The following is a 16,130-nucleotide window of genomic DNA, read 5'->3' on the forward strand; positions in this document are numbered from 1 at the left end:
TACTGTTAATGTAGACAGAGCTGATGCAAGTTTTGAGACCAAACCAATTTTTTACGAGCTTAGTTACCATTTTTAAAAGTATTTGCAAAGATTAATAAATCCACACATATGAACTGCAACTTACTACGTTTTTATATGAAATGTACTTAATGTATTGGTATTTATTTTCAACATTCTATTAAGTTAAGGGACATGCTTCTTTTAACTATCAGGTATGGACTACTTAGTTGTTAACCTTCATTAGGTATGTTTCTAAAATGTCAGTATTAATTTAACATATGATAACTCTGTTGTGAAATTTTAGCTATAACAGAATAGCTATTGTAGGTTATTTAAGTACCCACTGACTATGGGTTATTAAAAGCATATTGATTGAGGTTTAAGAAACTATGTAATAGAGACATATCTCATTATACAACAATTAACCCTCCAATATGTTTTTAACAGTCAGATGGTATTTATTTAATGTACAATAACTGCCTTATGAAATACAAATTGAATACATATACAGGAAACTTGGTTTACAAAACTTCTTTTTTAAAAAGGGAATACAGGCCAAAAATTGACCAAAAGTCTGATACATCTCATCACCACAGAAAAAATAAATAAATCTCCAGACCACTGGAAAGACAATTTTTAAGTGTCATGTGAGGTTTCCCATACCCAACTCCTAGGAAAATCAGCCGGCATGGCTCTCAAAACAGGCTGGAAAGTGAAGCTATTTCAATGACTGCCACAGAGGTAGGGGCAATGTTACCCATTCAGGTGTTGGGTGGTGCATAGAAAATAGAAGCTTTCATAGTAAACAGAAACCCACAGAGACCTGAATCATCTCTTGACTTCTGGGAGTTAACACTGTAAAGCCTGATTTTCCTTCAGCTCATTTCTTTCCATTTACATCTTTTACACCACTCTCCACAGTGGAGGTTTGTAGGGGGTCCCCTGGTCCCAGCCACCCCTCATTCCATGACCCCCAAATGGCAATGTGCATGTATACATTCAGACACCTAATAAATGGAATATACAGAAATGCAAATAGTCTGCATAGCATTTTCCATAAAACAAAGAAATCAATCAGTGGTGTTTATTGAGCACTTACTGACTGTGTGCAGAACAATGTACTAAGCATTTGGGAGAGTTCAAAGAGTAAGACACGATCTCTGTCCTCAACCCAAGTAATATGTTGACCAGTCTTAAAATTTCTTCAACGTGGAAAACCTCTTAGAAGGGAAATTGAAAATTACTGACATAAAGCACAGAATCTAAATCTAAATAGGAACTTGTCACATTGAGAAACATTTTCTAAGGAATAAATAAGTCTCTGGGGTACTGTTTACCTATATTTTTTAACTGGCCCTTGTTAAGTGCTTATTGTGTGTCAAGCACTGTTTCACCTCAGTTGGGACAATTGGAAAAGGAAAAATTGGCACATGGACAATAGCAGGATGCCCAAGTTGATGCTGTATGGTGAACTGATTGGGAGGCATTGGGAAGAGCAAAAAGTTTTAGGGCACAGTGAAGGACAGTCTCAAACAGTGTGCCTTCACAGAGATAAGAACACTGCAGTAATCTGAACTTTGTTCCCCTTTGAGAAGTTTCACAAAGATCCAATAATAATAATAATGGCATTTGTTAAGCACTTACTATGTGCCAGGCACTGTACTAAGTGCTGGGGTGGACATGAGCAAAACCTCTTTGACACAGTCCCCTGTCTCACATGGGGCTCACAGTCTCAATTCCCTATTTTACAGATGGGGTCACTGAGGCACAGAGAAGGGAAGTGACATGCCCAAGGTCACAGAGCAGACAAGCGGCAGAGCCAGGATTAGAACCCATGGCCACCTGACTCCCAGGCCTGTGCTCTATCCACTATGCCATGCTTGGATTAGCTCGTCAGTGAGAGAGTTACACTACCAACAGGAACTCAATTCATAGCACCACCAGAGCTTCCATTCTATAGCATTCATTCATTCAATCGTATTTGTTGAGCACTTACTGTGTGCAGAGCACTGTACTAGCATTATTTTAAATGAGAATTCAGAGCCTATTTCTTAGTTTGCCTTTAGTCCTCCTGATGCTGACAAATAGCAGTGGGAAATGGAATATCTGTCACCTACTTCTTCATCATCATCATCAACAATGGTACTTAGTGAGTGCTTATATTGCAGAGCACTATACGAAGCACTAGGGAGAATCCAGTACAACAATCAATCAATCAATCAATCAATCGTATTTATTGAGCGCTTACTATGTGCAGAGCACTGTACTAAGCGCTTGGGAAGTACAAATTGGCATCACATAGAGACAGTCCCTACCCAACAGTGGGCTCACAGTCTAAAAGGGGGAGACAGAGAACAGAACCAAACATAACAACAAAATAAAATAAGTAGGATAGAAATGTACAAGTAAAATAAATAAATAAATAAATAAATAAATAGAGTAATAAATATGTACAACCATATATACATATATACAGGTGCTGTGGGGAAGGGAAGGAGGTAAGACGGGGGGATGGAGAGGGGTTGAACGTATCAACAGACTGATACGTTCCCTTGCCAGTCTAGCTTGCAGTCTAAAGGGTCATGCATTTGAACAATGATCCTTGGATTTGGCTCAGATCCAGCACATGGAAACTCAGTTTGCTACATTCTCTTCCTAAATCACCTCAACTGGCTGACATCAAATTAATCTATTTTACAGCAATTAAAGCACTGCCAGTGTCTATACATGTGCAGTAGACCTCTACAGTGCTGCAGATATTAAATTGCACTTTGGTTGAGTCATAAAGAGGCTCGGGGTCTGGGATTGGTGCACAGTTTGATGACTCATCCTTTTTTAAACACATCAACAAGGTATTTATGTTTCACCCCTTAAAGCAGGCAGGGCTGGGGTCTTCCCTGCTACATTTTTCTAGGGCAGGGAAAGTTTGCTGAGAAATGGAGGGTCAGAGTGTTTCACATTGACTCTTTTTTCTTCTTAGGGTTGGGGAATGGTTAGCCAGCTGAAGCAGAAAAAGATGTGGGAATTTTCATTCTCACAGGGAAAGTTGGTGGGTCTTTTTAAACTAAGGGACCAGCCTATTCACCCCTGGGTGGTCTGATAGCTGCCAGAGGACCCAGAGAGTCAACACATTGGTAGTCAGGGAGGATAACAGATCAGGGAGGACAAGGCAGAGAGGAATTGCTCTAGATAATTGCTACCTCCCACACGCCATCCTTTCCTCCCTCGCAACGAGTCGAAGGATGATAGTGTGTCAGGACCCCTGCTCACCTTTCAAAGAAATGGCCATCGATGGGCGGGAACCACTCCAGGGTGACTGACGTTGGTATCCGATCAACAATCTGTGGGGCTAGGGCGATGGGTGCAGGCTTCTTGGCCGGCTGCCAGCTCTGATATACCAGATCCAAATAGCAGTGCATTCTAGCGACTTGATTGGGCGTGAAGGAATCAGTACAGTCGTCATCTGCAATCCAGCAAAGGGGAAAGATAAGAATAGGGGAGGTAAGGAGGGAGGGAGGGAGGAAAGTAGGAGAAGGAGAATGGGAGAATTATGACATTGTCTGGTAGGGGAGCTTGAGTGCCCGATTTCTTGCCAGTGCCCAGGCTAGCCTCTTCCATTACTTGTAAATTAATGGTCTGTGAACAAATTAGTTCAGTCACCACTCCTGGAGACTGGAGATAGGTGAAAGGAAACCAGAGGATGTGTGTGGGAACTGCGTGGAGGTCATGACAAGGTTGGTGGAGGTGATGGGGAGGCAGAGGTGGCAGAGGTTGTAACATACTGTCACTCAAACCCTGGTCTGTACTTAGGTCTGTGTCCTTGTGACAGAGAGGCTGTAGCAACCAATGGAAGTTGATGGGAGGAGCTTAAATTCTTATTTTCTAATGTTATGCTCAATCTTTTCCTCACTTCCTTTATTCTGTTTTCTCTTCTCCAATAGTTCATTTCCACTAAGTTTCTTCAGAGACTAGAAGATTATTCCCCGACAGCAACTTCAGTCTAAAACTCCTAAAAAGTCAAGGATTTGCTGAAAGGAGACTAGAATGTATTGAGTCAGATTTTTCCAGCAGCATGGCCTAATGGAAAGAGTCCATGCTTGGGAGTTAGAGGACTTGGTTCTAATCTCTGCTCTGTTATTTGCCTGCTGTGTGACCTTGGTCAAGTTGCTTAACTTCTCTGTGCCTCAATTCCCTCATCTGCAAAATGGGGATTCAATAACTATTCTCCCTCCTACTTAGACTTTGACTTAGACTTTGAGCCACTGGTGGGACCTGATTAACCCCATGCTTAGAACAGTGCTTGGCTCAAAGCAAGCACTTAGCAATACCACTTATTATTACTTCCTGGAAGGGAAGTTCAGTCCCTTTGGAAGCTGCACTGATTCTTTCTGGGTGCACGGGAGGGTACCGTTTAGAGCCTAGAGGCTCAAAAGGACCCTTGCAACCTTTAAAGGTGCCTACATGTTGCTTAGGAAGATTCTGGCTATAGGGCAAAAAGAATATCTCAACAGTACAAAATTACACTTCCATAGGACTATATACATTGGTCTCAAAATCCCTTACTTATCAGCTGTGTGACTTTGGGCAAGTCTCTTACCTTCTCTGTGCCTCAGTTACCTCATCTGTAAAATGGGGATTAAGAACTGTGTACCAGGTGGGACAATCTGACTACCTTGTATTTACCTCAGTGCTTAGAATAGTGCTTGGCACATAGTAAGCGCTTAACAAATACCATCATCCTCATCATCATCATTACAGGTTAGTAAAGTCTTAACATGTCCTGTAAGCTGAATACCATGACCTCAAGGACAAAACTGAAATCCAGGAACGATTAGAAAAATGCACTTTGTTGTATCTAGATCACATTGCCCATATCTTCCAGCAACTTTGAGCCACTAATTTATCAATCTTCACAACATCTCTGTGTAGTGAGCAGGGACCAGTATGTTTACAGTATCTGCATTTACATATTGGAAATTTAAGGTGTGGAGGTGAGACTTGCTTGAGTTTTTTTGTCTAATAGATGGAAAATCCTGGCATGGACCCAGGGCACTGACTCTTGACACAGGACTTTAATTTCTCTCATGCCAGACAGTCTCTTCAATGACCTAAGAATATGCCCTAAGGAAAAAACAAACATCTGACCTCCCACCTGTCCCTGCTTCTTTGTGCTGGAGTAGGAACACAAGAAAATTATTTCAAATTGAATTGGAGCAAACTACCATTCCAAAAGGAACGTGATTAGGCCAAATGCAGGTGGGATTGAGAGGGGAGTGTGACCATCTTCAATAGGCTCTCAAAATTACTTATAGTCAATTCCATGATGGAACAAGCAATTTCTTAAGAAACAAAAATGAGTATGGGAAGGTGCAGTGGGTTTGAAAATATCTAGGAGATCTTGTCCATTATCTCAAAGCCTGCCATGTGAGTATAGGAGTAGTCTCAGGTTTCTTCAATAGTTATTGACTGTCTGCCCTCAAGCGTCCTGTAAAAGTCATAAATATTCTGCGAGGAAGCCTGAGAATGCATGATGGCATTTAACAGCTCCCATAAAAGAATAATAAAATATATAAGGATAGACCCCTGAGACAGTAGGAGAGTAGGAATGTTTCCTGGTAGAAATATAGGAGTTTGATATCCCTGCATAATAATAATGATAATAATAATGATGGTGTTTGTTAAGTGCTTACTATGGGTCAGGCACTGTACTAAGTGCTGAGGGGATACAAACAAATCGAGTTGGATACAGTCCCTTGTCCCACATGGGCTCATAGTCTCAATCCCCATTTTCCAGATGAGGTAACCGAGGCCCAGATAAGTGAAGTGACTTGCCCAAGGTCATACAGCAGGCAAGTGGCAGAGCATATCAACCCCAGTCCCTGATTCGGCTCTGACTTGGCTGTTCTCAGGACTTTGAATTCTTTGGATTCATTCATTCATTCAATCATATTTACTGAGCACTTACTGTGTGCAGAACACTGTACAAAATGCTTGGGAGAGTACAATGTAATAATAAACACATTATTTGCCCACAATGAGCTTACAGTCTAGATGGGGAGAAAGGGATTAATATAAATAAATAATGATGGATGGCCCATCACTGAACATGGACATTGACATGAAACTGTGGGATTCTGGGGTTTATAGCAGTTCTCTGTCTGTCTAGAATACAGAATAAGCGAGTCAAAGAGGGAAAGGGGAACATGGATTCCAGCCCAGTCTCCATTTCCTCATTGTCCTTGTATATTCGCTGAACAAGGAGGGCTACCTGTGCCTATTGAGAGATATTTTGCATCTGGAATTGAAAGAAGAGTTGTACAAGCAGTAAAACATGTCCAGTTCAGGGGGAGTAAAAGCGAGTGTGGAAAGTGGAGAGGGAGAAGGAGAGAGAGAGAGAGAGAGAGAGAGAGAGAGAGACAGAGACAGAGAGAGAGAGAGAGAGAGAGAGAATGAGAGAGAGAGAGAGAGAATGAGAGAGAGAGAGAGAATGAGAGAGAGAGAGAGAGAGAGAGAGAGAATGAGAGAGAGAGAAAGGGATGTGGGGATAGAAAATAAAAATTATTGCAGCTTCCCAAGATGATGAGTGGTGTGTGTGTGTGTGTGTGTGTGTGTGTGTGTGTGTGAGAGAGAGAGAGAGAGAGAGAGAGAGAGAGAGAGGATTGTTTGTATGAGATAAAAGAAAGAAAAAATACAAAGCAATCACAAAGAGAAATGAAAGAGAAAATGGAAGAGGAAACCAGGAAGGAAACAACAAAAGGAAAAAGAAAAAGAAATTGTATGACCACAGTTTGGATGATTTAAATGGTTCTCCAGAGTGATTAATATCACAGCATAACTTTTATTCCACTGGGGACTGATATAAAGAAAGGAGAGAGATCCTTATCAAGTTATTTCCCTCATTTTTCCAGGAGTGTTGTTCATCCATAGCATCATTCACAGCTTGATTTATAACCTGCTGGATTTCCCCTAGGCATTGCCAAATTAGGGTCTCTGCATTTAAACCTTCCCCGAAGGCTTAGGTGCTGTATCATGATCTTGCACACCAAGCCTTCCTTAAGGGAAGGAGATGTGTTTCAGGTAACATTACCGTCCTCATTTCTAGTATCACCAAATAAGTCCCCAGCTCTGAATTAGTCCTCTCCATCCCTCTCCCCGCCTGCACCACCACCCCGGCCTTACCTCCTTCCCCTCCCCACACCTCCTGTATATATGTTTGTACAGATTTATTACTCTATTTATTTTACTTGTACATATTTACTATTCTATTTATTTTGTTAATGATGTGCATCTAGCTTTACTTCTATTTATTCTGATGACTTGACACCTGTCCACATGTTTTGTTTGGTTGTCTGTCTCCCCCTTCTAGACTGTGAGCCTGTTGTTGGGTAGGTACCATCTCTATATGTTACCAACCTGTACTTCCCAAGTGCTTAGTACAGTGCTCTGCACACAGTAAGTGTTCAATAAATATGATTGAATGAATGAATGAATTCAGCCTCTAGTGGATGGAGAAAGCCCCCTTAGGTTCTGTGGTCTTTGGGCTACAAAATAAGGCATAATCTCTGTTAAAAGTCACATTAAACCAGGCCATCCCCACTTGGTGGTGCAAGATGGGACTGTGCATGTGACAGTGTTCATAACTGTGCTTTTGCTTTGATGTACAAAGTTTGTTTTTAAGACTACTGACAAATATTAGAACCTAATGAAGAGTAGGAATGTTGGCAAAGGCATCAGGAGTTATCCTCTCTGCTTTAAAAAAAATCAAAAAGCCTCAAACAACTGGTTCAGAGCTGAAGACACCTCTGTTTAATGTCTACTTTGAAGGACAGACCCTCTAACATGGCCCCACTAATGCTGCATGTACTGCAATGTCAGCATTAGCTAGGAGCCTGGTTTATTAGTGAGAATCCTCCTAATCATACTACTACTACTACTACTACTACTACTACTACTACTACTTCCACCACCACCACTACTACTAATCATAATAATTGTGGAATTTGTTAAGTACTTACTATGTGACAGTTACTCTCCCCCACCTTCAAAGTGTTATTAAAGGCACATCTCCTCCAGAAGGCCTTCCAAGACTAAGTCCCCCCACCCTCCTTGACTGTATCCATTTGTTCTTCCCCACTCCCAACCCCACGGCACTTATGGACATATCTGTCATTTTTTTATATTAATGTCTGTCTCCCTCCTCTAGATTATAAGCTCGTTGTGGGCAGGGAATTTGTCTGTTTATTGTTCTATTGTACTCTCCCAAGTGCTTTGTACATTGCTCTGCACACAGCAAGTGCTCAATAAATATGACTGAATGAATGAATTGAATGAATGAATGAATGGGTACATACAAGATAATCAGGTTGGATCCAGTCTGGGTCCCTCTTGGGCCTCACAGTCTAAATAGGAGGGTGAACACATATTAATTCATCATTTTGCAGATGAGGAACTGAGGAGCAGAAAAGTTGAGTGACTAGCCTGAGGTCACACAGAAGGCAAGTGGCAGTCAGGATTAGAATCCTGGTCCTTTGACTCCCAAGCCTGGCCCAGATCTGACATTAAGCAGTTTTGATAACAGGAACTTTGCAGAAAGTACTTGGAAGCAGAGGCTCTGTGTGCAGCCTTAGTGTTTTTGTTTCTTCTCTTTATAATGCTGATACTGTAGGGGGTGTGACCAAGCCAGGGAAGTTTTACACAGGTTGGTGACTTTTCTATTGGATAAAGCAAGTTTGGCAGATCGCACCATGCTTATACCCACCCTCCTGTTTCAGCTGGGGAACAGTCATTTCTAGTTGACCTTCCCCCTACCCTTCTCAGAGGAAACATCATACTGGGAAAGTTATGCCTGTAATAGGATGGAGAACATAATGAGGCCATCAGCAGGAGTAAGATGAGGATGATCTCACTGCTTAATTCATATTTGTCCTTTCAGGATGGATGCTATCTACTTCTAAGCCTTCCGGGAGGGATGCTCTCTGGATGCAGCAGGGGTGGGAAGACAGAGGTTCTTTGTTGTCCTTCAACTCTTGTAGTCTAGCTTCCACCAAATTTATCTGGTTCTTACACAACATCTCCCAGAGCCCCACTTCCAGGTATCATCCTGGTCTGAGTTCTGGTCACATTGCAGCTAGACTATTTTATCTGCCTCCTCCCTGGTCTCAATCAATCAATCAATGAATCAGGGGTGTTTATCAAGGCACTTACTTTGTACACAACCATACACTAAGTACTTGGTTAAGTACAATACAATAGAGTTGGTACATATGAACCCTGTCCTGAAGGAGCTTACGATCTAGTGGACTCCCAGCTACCAGCCTCTCCCTGTTCCTCTCTATGCTACATATTGTTGCACAGATTATCCTCTTGAAGTGTCACTCAGTGCATACCTCTACCATTCCTTAGGACACTTTTCCTTCCTCATCAAGCAAAAACCCCTTGCATTCAGCTCCAAGGCTCTCAACTAATTCTCACCATCTCACATATTTGCTCTTTCCACCTCCAACTCCCCAGTTTTTCCCATTCCTACCTCCCAAACTAATTTATTTACTGCACTTTGAGCTCCAGTTTCCCCTTCCATCCCCTAGCTCACATTATTCCCTTGGTCTGTAACTCCCTTCCTGCCCAAATTGATAGACCACAGTGTACTCCCCATATTCAAACCCTTCTAAAATCCCACCTCCTTCAAAATACTTTCCCTGTCTAATCCCCAACACCCCATACTAAACAAACTGGTCATTTCTTGCACAAATATTTATTTGCATTCATCCTTGGCACTTGTGTATACATGACTATTCAATCATACATCAAATTACTTATTTTGATTACTGTAGTTGTAAATATTTTAATTCAATTTATTTTATTTTCTCCCTTTTTAAGTATAAGCTTCCACGTGGGCAGGGAACATGCCATTTTTTTGTGCTGTGCTCTCCCAAGCACTTAGTACAGTGTATTGCACTCAGTGAGTGCTTAATAAATACAACTGCGGCTGCTGCTCCTCCTCCTCCTCCCCCCTTCTCCTTCCCTTACTTCTCCTCACTCCTCTTCCCCTACCTTTCTCCTCCTTTTCCTCCCCCCGCCCCACCCCTTCTCCTACCACTACTTCATTAGAATAAAAAGAGCAAAGGCCTGGGAAAGAAAAGGAGAGGATGGAGGTAAAAGCAGAAATACAACCTTGTTTGCAGGTTAGCTCCTATCCTGCAGCTGAGGCTCAGAGTGGGTCATGGCTTTGTCCAAGATCACACAGCAACCTCTGACTCCCCATCCTGACCTCCCAACAGACATCTCTGTCCAATAGGCCTAACTTTCAAGATAAAGCTAGTATTCCATAGCTCCTACTGAACTGGTCAGTATTGAGAAGTAGACCTCAGTCATTTCAGTCCACTGGCAATCTCTGCCCTCGGGTCTCTATCTGCCTCTGAATTTCTTATTTATGTATATGCTTGAATCTATTATTAATTCTTTTGCTCCTAACAATGAGGTATTCATCAATTCAGATCCACTGCCTCTGCCTCTGAATTGTAGGCTCCTCTAGGACATAGATGTGCCCTTACCTTGTTTTACACTTTCTCTAAGTGCCTAGTACTGCTGTGCCCACAGCAGGTGTTCAATCAATATTGCTGATACTGACACTGATAATCTTCTTTCGAATTTTGAATTAGGTCCAGCTTCTATTGTCACATCATCTATCATAGATGCTAAGGAAAACAAGCACTGAGAAGTTTGGTTTGTCTTAAATATGCTTTTGCTGGTGTACGTTTGTTATTGTAGCTCAATGAATTAGTTCTGCTCTTGATGGATCAGTGAGTTGAGGTGTTTTAAATAAATGTGGATATCAATCACTTGATCTTTCTATAATAAAAATGATTTATTTCATGGGGTCCTGGTAGCTGGACATAGTTCGTAACCCCCAAAGTGGCAAGCTTGCTTCCAATCCCATGTTATTGTTTATTTGCCATGCACACTGAGCTTCTCAGAGGAAAAGTGCCACATAAAAGTATAGAAATCATAATAATGAGGTGACTGGAAAGAAAATGACTCAACTCATATATTTCCAGAAAACATCGGCTCTCTTTTAGGCTCAGGCATTCCCTAGTGTCCAGAATTCTCTAGGGATTTATTTCCCTTAAGTTATAATGCCTTTACCTTTACCTAAATATTTGGCTCTGGAAGAATCACAGAACGAGGCTTGAAGTTTCCACGTTGTTCCCCAGATTGCACTAAGTACAAAATTCCAAAGCATTTTGTCCTGCAGGATTGGATCCCTTCAATCAATTAATTAATCAGTAGTATTTATTGAGCCCTTACTGTGTGCAGAGCACTGGACTAAGCACTTGGTAGACATGATTCCTGTACTCGAAGACCTTACAGTCTACCTCTACAGTTCCCTAACAGTTGTACAGTGGTATCATCACATTGGTTTAGAGTCAGAAGAGCACTCATCTGAAAACTCAAGGAGAATACTCAGAGCCTGTCTAATAGGATTCACACTATTGCCCAGCCAAAAATCAAACACATATATAAGCAATTAGTGTCTGAAGCTCGCACCCACACCAATGCTGCCTGGTTTCTAGAGGCTTACAATGGATTGACTTGTTCACTAAATGGGACCATGGTTTTCTTACACTTCCCTCGCATTTTCATGCCACACACACTTTGGTTTGTGCTCATGGACATGGTGGTGGAAGAAAGAAGTGGAAAGGCAGAATCATGCATTACTCTCATGCATCAGGTAATAAGAATCTGGAGGTTAGAGGCAGGGGAGGGGTACGTAATGTTCCCCTGGGCATAGCTATCTTAAAAAAATAAAGGAAAGAAGAAGAAGCTCTAGCTCTCAGTCCCTGTCCAACTGCAATGAAATTGTCCTGTGGCAATCAAAACTAACAAGGAAAGAAAACAGCAACATTCAGATTGGGAGTCAGAGTGATATGGTGAACCCTAAGATACAAGGCTAAAAAGCCTTGGGATCTCAGGTCTCAATCCCAGTTTTGCATCCCATTTGAAAGCCCATTTGTTTGACTCTCTGTTGATATTGTCTTAAAGACATCACGGATATAGGAGGAGCTGGAGTACGCACCTGCATAGCTCATGAAGTTGTTGAAAGGGGTGTTGAGGAAGTTATGAAAGCCACAAGTGTCATTCCCTGGCCCAGGGTCTCCACAGAGCTTGTGTTTTGGTGCTGGATTGGTGTCACTGCACAGGTCTCCAGTCTCGAAGGAAGGTTCTGTCTCCATGCACGGGTCACTGCAGGACTGGATTTCTGAGATGCCTCGGAAAACATGGTAGAGGCCCAGGCTGTGGCCAATCTCATGGATCATTGTGTGTGTGTGGCCGGGGATACCATAAAACGATGGGTTCAGCACAATGCCTCCTGGGGGTGGGGGATGGGGGAAAGGATGAAGAAGAGAGAACTCGAATGGGTTGTTTCTCTGGAGCACATATCACAATCATCCATAAAAGATCATTGTGCAAAAGCGATCGATGACTAAAATTATCACTGGCTTTCTCCACCATGTGGCATTCCTGTTTTATTTTGTCAGTCTATCTGTTCCGGTTTCATTTCTCCCAGGTCACTGAATGATTAGAGAAGCAGTATGGCCTAGTGGGTAGAGCATAGGCCTGAGAGTCAGAAAGACCTGGGCCCTAATCCCAGCTCCATCACTTGTCTGCTTTGTGACCTTGGGCAAGTCATTTCACTTCTTTGTGCATCAGTTACTTCATCTATAAAATGGGGATTAAGACTGTGAGCCCTATGTGGTACAGGGACCGTGTCCAGCCTGATTAGCTTAAATCTCCCAAGAGCATGGTACAGCATTTGGCACAGAGTAAGCACTTAGCAAATACAATAAAAAATTAGAAACGGTCTCTAATCACATTTTATTCAACACCCAGGACCCAGATTGGTGCTCAATCCAAGTGAAATGATTCCAAGGAAGGACTCTAGCTTTAAACCTTGTATTCAGACAAATTGCACTGGGAATTCTCTTAGTTTATACCCTCCTACGTGGTAGTTCTGAGTTTTTGTTATGTTGTGATTAGTGCATAGTGAAGTGCCTTAAAAATGCTTAGCTCCCAAGAAATATTCTCATACACTGTTGCTGTCATACACTTCATCACCATCATCTTCATCATCATCATCATTATCATCATTCTGCCTAGTGGGGCTTAGGTATGATAGCAATGTATTCTGAGATACTAGATACTAAACTTTTGGACATGAGTTCCATGACATCATCAGAATGCCCTTAAGGAATAATGGAATGTGGCCAGGCATTGAAGTGCTCTTGGCTGAGATGGACCATGTGATGAAAAAGACGGACATGTTCCAGGACAGCAGGGGAATGTTACTTGAGGGAAAAGGGATGGACCACTGAAACTGCATGTACTATGATTTAAAAAAAAAAATGTTTTCACTTTTTCACTGAAACAATTATGCCCACTTTTATCCCTGCTATGTGCCACTGACTCTATAGCCCAATGAAAGAAGTACAACAAAGTAGGATTAGATTGTCTTTTCATATTACCTAGTACTCATAGAAGTAGCACCCAAGAACAGAGAAAAAATGTGAAAACATCTTCCTCAACTTTAAAATTCAAATGTGGTGAGGGAAGGTTAATATTTAGGTCTAAGCACACTTGCTAGTGGCCAATTAAAGTAAAGAAAACCTATTTAAGCAAGAGTGATGGTGAAATAGAAATTGGTTTAATGCCTTGTTAATTTAGAGTACCAAGATTGAAGCAAAGTGTTGGAAGCAGAAATTTTATCACTGGCTAAACTACTGAGATGATGAGTTCATTAAGTTATGACACATCACAGGTTTTATTAATTCTGTTCCACTCATGACTGCTCTTGCAAAGATAAAGGAGTATGAATGAGCATGTGGGGAGGGGAGAGATTGAGGCAGGAAATCTCCATTAATTATTCTGTCAGAAACAATATAAAACATGCTTCTTTCTTGTTTCTTAGGATGTGCTAACTCTACACTAGGAAACGTAGACCGAATTATAGTGTAGGTGAGCAAACGGAATTGGGTGTAACCAAGATCATCCAGCCAGGAATTTGGGAACTGTTGCTTAAGCTATATATTTCTCAAAGATGTCAAGTTAAAATCAGTTGCAGTTTTCAAGAGGGGATTTTTTAGCATGCCAAACAATCTATTTCCCAGTGTTTAGATCTGGACTTGGTTGCATAATTCAGTGTTTATTAAATACGTATTGGCTTTATAGATTGGCTTTATAAACATAAGAAAGAAAAGGGAAGATTAAAAATTAATAAGCCCAGCCCAAGTGAGGAGTAGGGCAGAGAACTATGATAGGAAATTCATTTATTTTCAGCACCTGTGGAGAGTCGATTTCAGGCTGTCAGATAAAAGTTGTCCATTGAAATCCTGCTTGATCCAGTCTATGAATTCAGTCAGCACAATGAAAGCATTTCATTTTGGGGTGTCATGGACCATTCTTCCTGAATGTGCAGGAACACAGACTGATGCAAAACTGACCGCACTCCATCCTATAGGAGGTGCTAAAAGGAGGTGGAGTCAGAGCCTTAGCTGTGGAGATTTTATAAGCTTCTCCAGACCTTACTTATGAAGTGGGAGAGGCTAAGGGATTTTAGCTGCTAGCTTAAAAGTGGTGGTGGCATGGCAAATGTATTCCATAGCTCAATGTGGGTTCTCACTGTTCTCCCCGCATCCCCCAACCCTCCACTATGCAGCATGGTGGCTTGAGGTTTTAGGCTACTCCAACTCCAACAAGAGGGCAAGAGGTTTGGGAGCAGGGGCTAGAATGAAGAAAGGTTGAAGGGGAGTCAAGAAGAGGAGTGTGCCTCCCCCTAGTTCCCATGAATTACATTCTCAGGGGTGCTTTGAGTCAGAAGAGTTTTTAAGTAGGAGAGGTGGCAGGTAGAAATTGGTTGGGGACCGCAGGTCCCAGCACATAAAGCGATCTCTTGGTTTCTCTGTCCAATCTCGCCTTCACTCAGAGTTGCTGTAGGGAATGGTTGAGAAATACATTTTTGAGAAATCGGATCTTACCCTTGCCAAGCAACTTACCACAGTCTGCCAGGAACAAAATATGATTCAAGATTTTAGAAGTCAGCTGAAAGCCTCCTAAAATTCAGATTAATGAAGGAGTCTAGTATCAAAAGACATGCCCCTATCCTTCAATTTAAACCTCAAATGGAACCTCACCTTAAAATATGTGGACTCTAAAATGAAGGATTGTGGGTTTTGTTGAAATTGGGGGAGAGAGGTAATTTTCTATTTGTTCTTTGAAATTCGGTTCTTTGATAATTTCCAGAGTGGTTTTGCTATGGATCATCAGAGCACCATGTGTCTGTGTTAACTCCGCCCTAAACCTTTTTCCTTTTTCTTTCCCTAAAGTTCTTCTAGCAATGCTCTACAGTAAAATGGATCGACCTAACTCTGTCTTTGCATTGCTCAAGAGTTATAAATAAGCTTTGGTGGCCAGTCCAAACAGTGTTCAAATTAATTCCACTTTTGCTTCTGAAAATTTGAACCTGAGATCTATTTTCAGTTTGCCATTTGTCCAGTGACCCAGCACAATGGGGATGTGACTGATGAGAAACACGTTTCTTCAATGGGAGTTCAGAGTTGCTCAAGTCAACCTATCTGAATAAAATGCCATCTCTCCCCCAAGCCTGCCTGATGGGCTAAGACCCTGTAAAGTTGCTTCTCTTCAAAGGTGAAATATTCTCAGCCTGACATCATCTTGAAATACTATAATATGCTTTGGATTTATAATCTAATATTTTTCCTGGTTGTGAGCCAGTAACTGGGAATCATGGAATTATTATTAGTGTTTTTTATGACTCTGTAAAACTATTACTGGAATGATAAGACACTAGAAGTGAGCTAATATGTAACTCGCTTACCTCCCAGTGGGGAAACCTCCCAGCCTGTGAGACTCACCTAAATGCATAAGGGCCTCCTTGTCCCAAGGCCAGGTTGCTACTCCTGCCAGCTCCTCCTCAGAGGAGTTTGCAAAGAAGATGTTGAGGTGTGTAGATCCATCTAGTTTGAGTATGTTCTTCAGTTCGTTGACATCTAAATAGGCTCTGCAACAGAAACAAAATCCTCGGCTATTATCTCTATGAGAGAACTGGGGAGTTTTTG

The 16,130-nt window shown here is 41.7% G+C and overlaps 1 protein-coding gene and 1 long non-coding RNA gene across 2 annotated transcripts in view; one reads left to right on the forward strand and one right to left on the reverse strand.

Annotated features, from left to right (window-relative positions):
- Positions 1–16,130, reverse strand: part of PAPPA (pappalysin 1) — a 287,178-nt gene that overhangs the window by 209,028 nt on the left and 62,020 nt on the right. Inside the window, exons 3-5 of the mRNA XM_038745960.1 lie at positions 15,927–16,072; positions 12,074–12,367; positions 3,271–3,463 (exon numbers count right to left, since the gene is read on the reverse strand). Coding sequence (XP_038601888.1) covers positions 3,271–3,463; positions 12,074–12,367; positions 15,927–16,072 — 633 coding nt within the window. The remainder of the gene's footprint in view (positions 1–3,270; positions 3,464–12,073; positions 12,368–15,926; positions 16,073–16,130) is intronic.
- LOC119927350 overlaps positions 1–16,130 on the forward strand; it is a 71,428-nt gene that overhangs the window by 18,903 nt on the left and 36,395 nt on the right. The gene's annotated exons all lie outside the window — the stretch shown is intronic.

The sequence above is a fragment of the Tachyglossus aculeatus genome, chromosome 4 (assembly GCF_015852505.1).
Source record: "Tachyglossus aculeatus isolate mTacAcu1 chromosome 4, mTacAcu1.pri, whole genome shotgun sequence".
Taxonomy (NCBI): domain Eukaryota; kingdom Metazoa; phylum Chordata; class Mammalia; order Monotremata; family Tachyglossidae; genus Tachyglossus; species Tachyglossus aculeatus.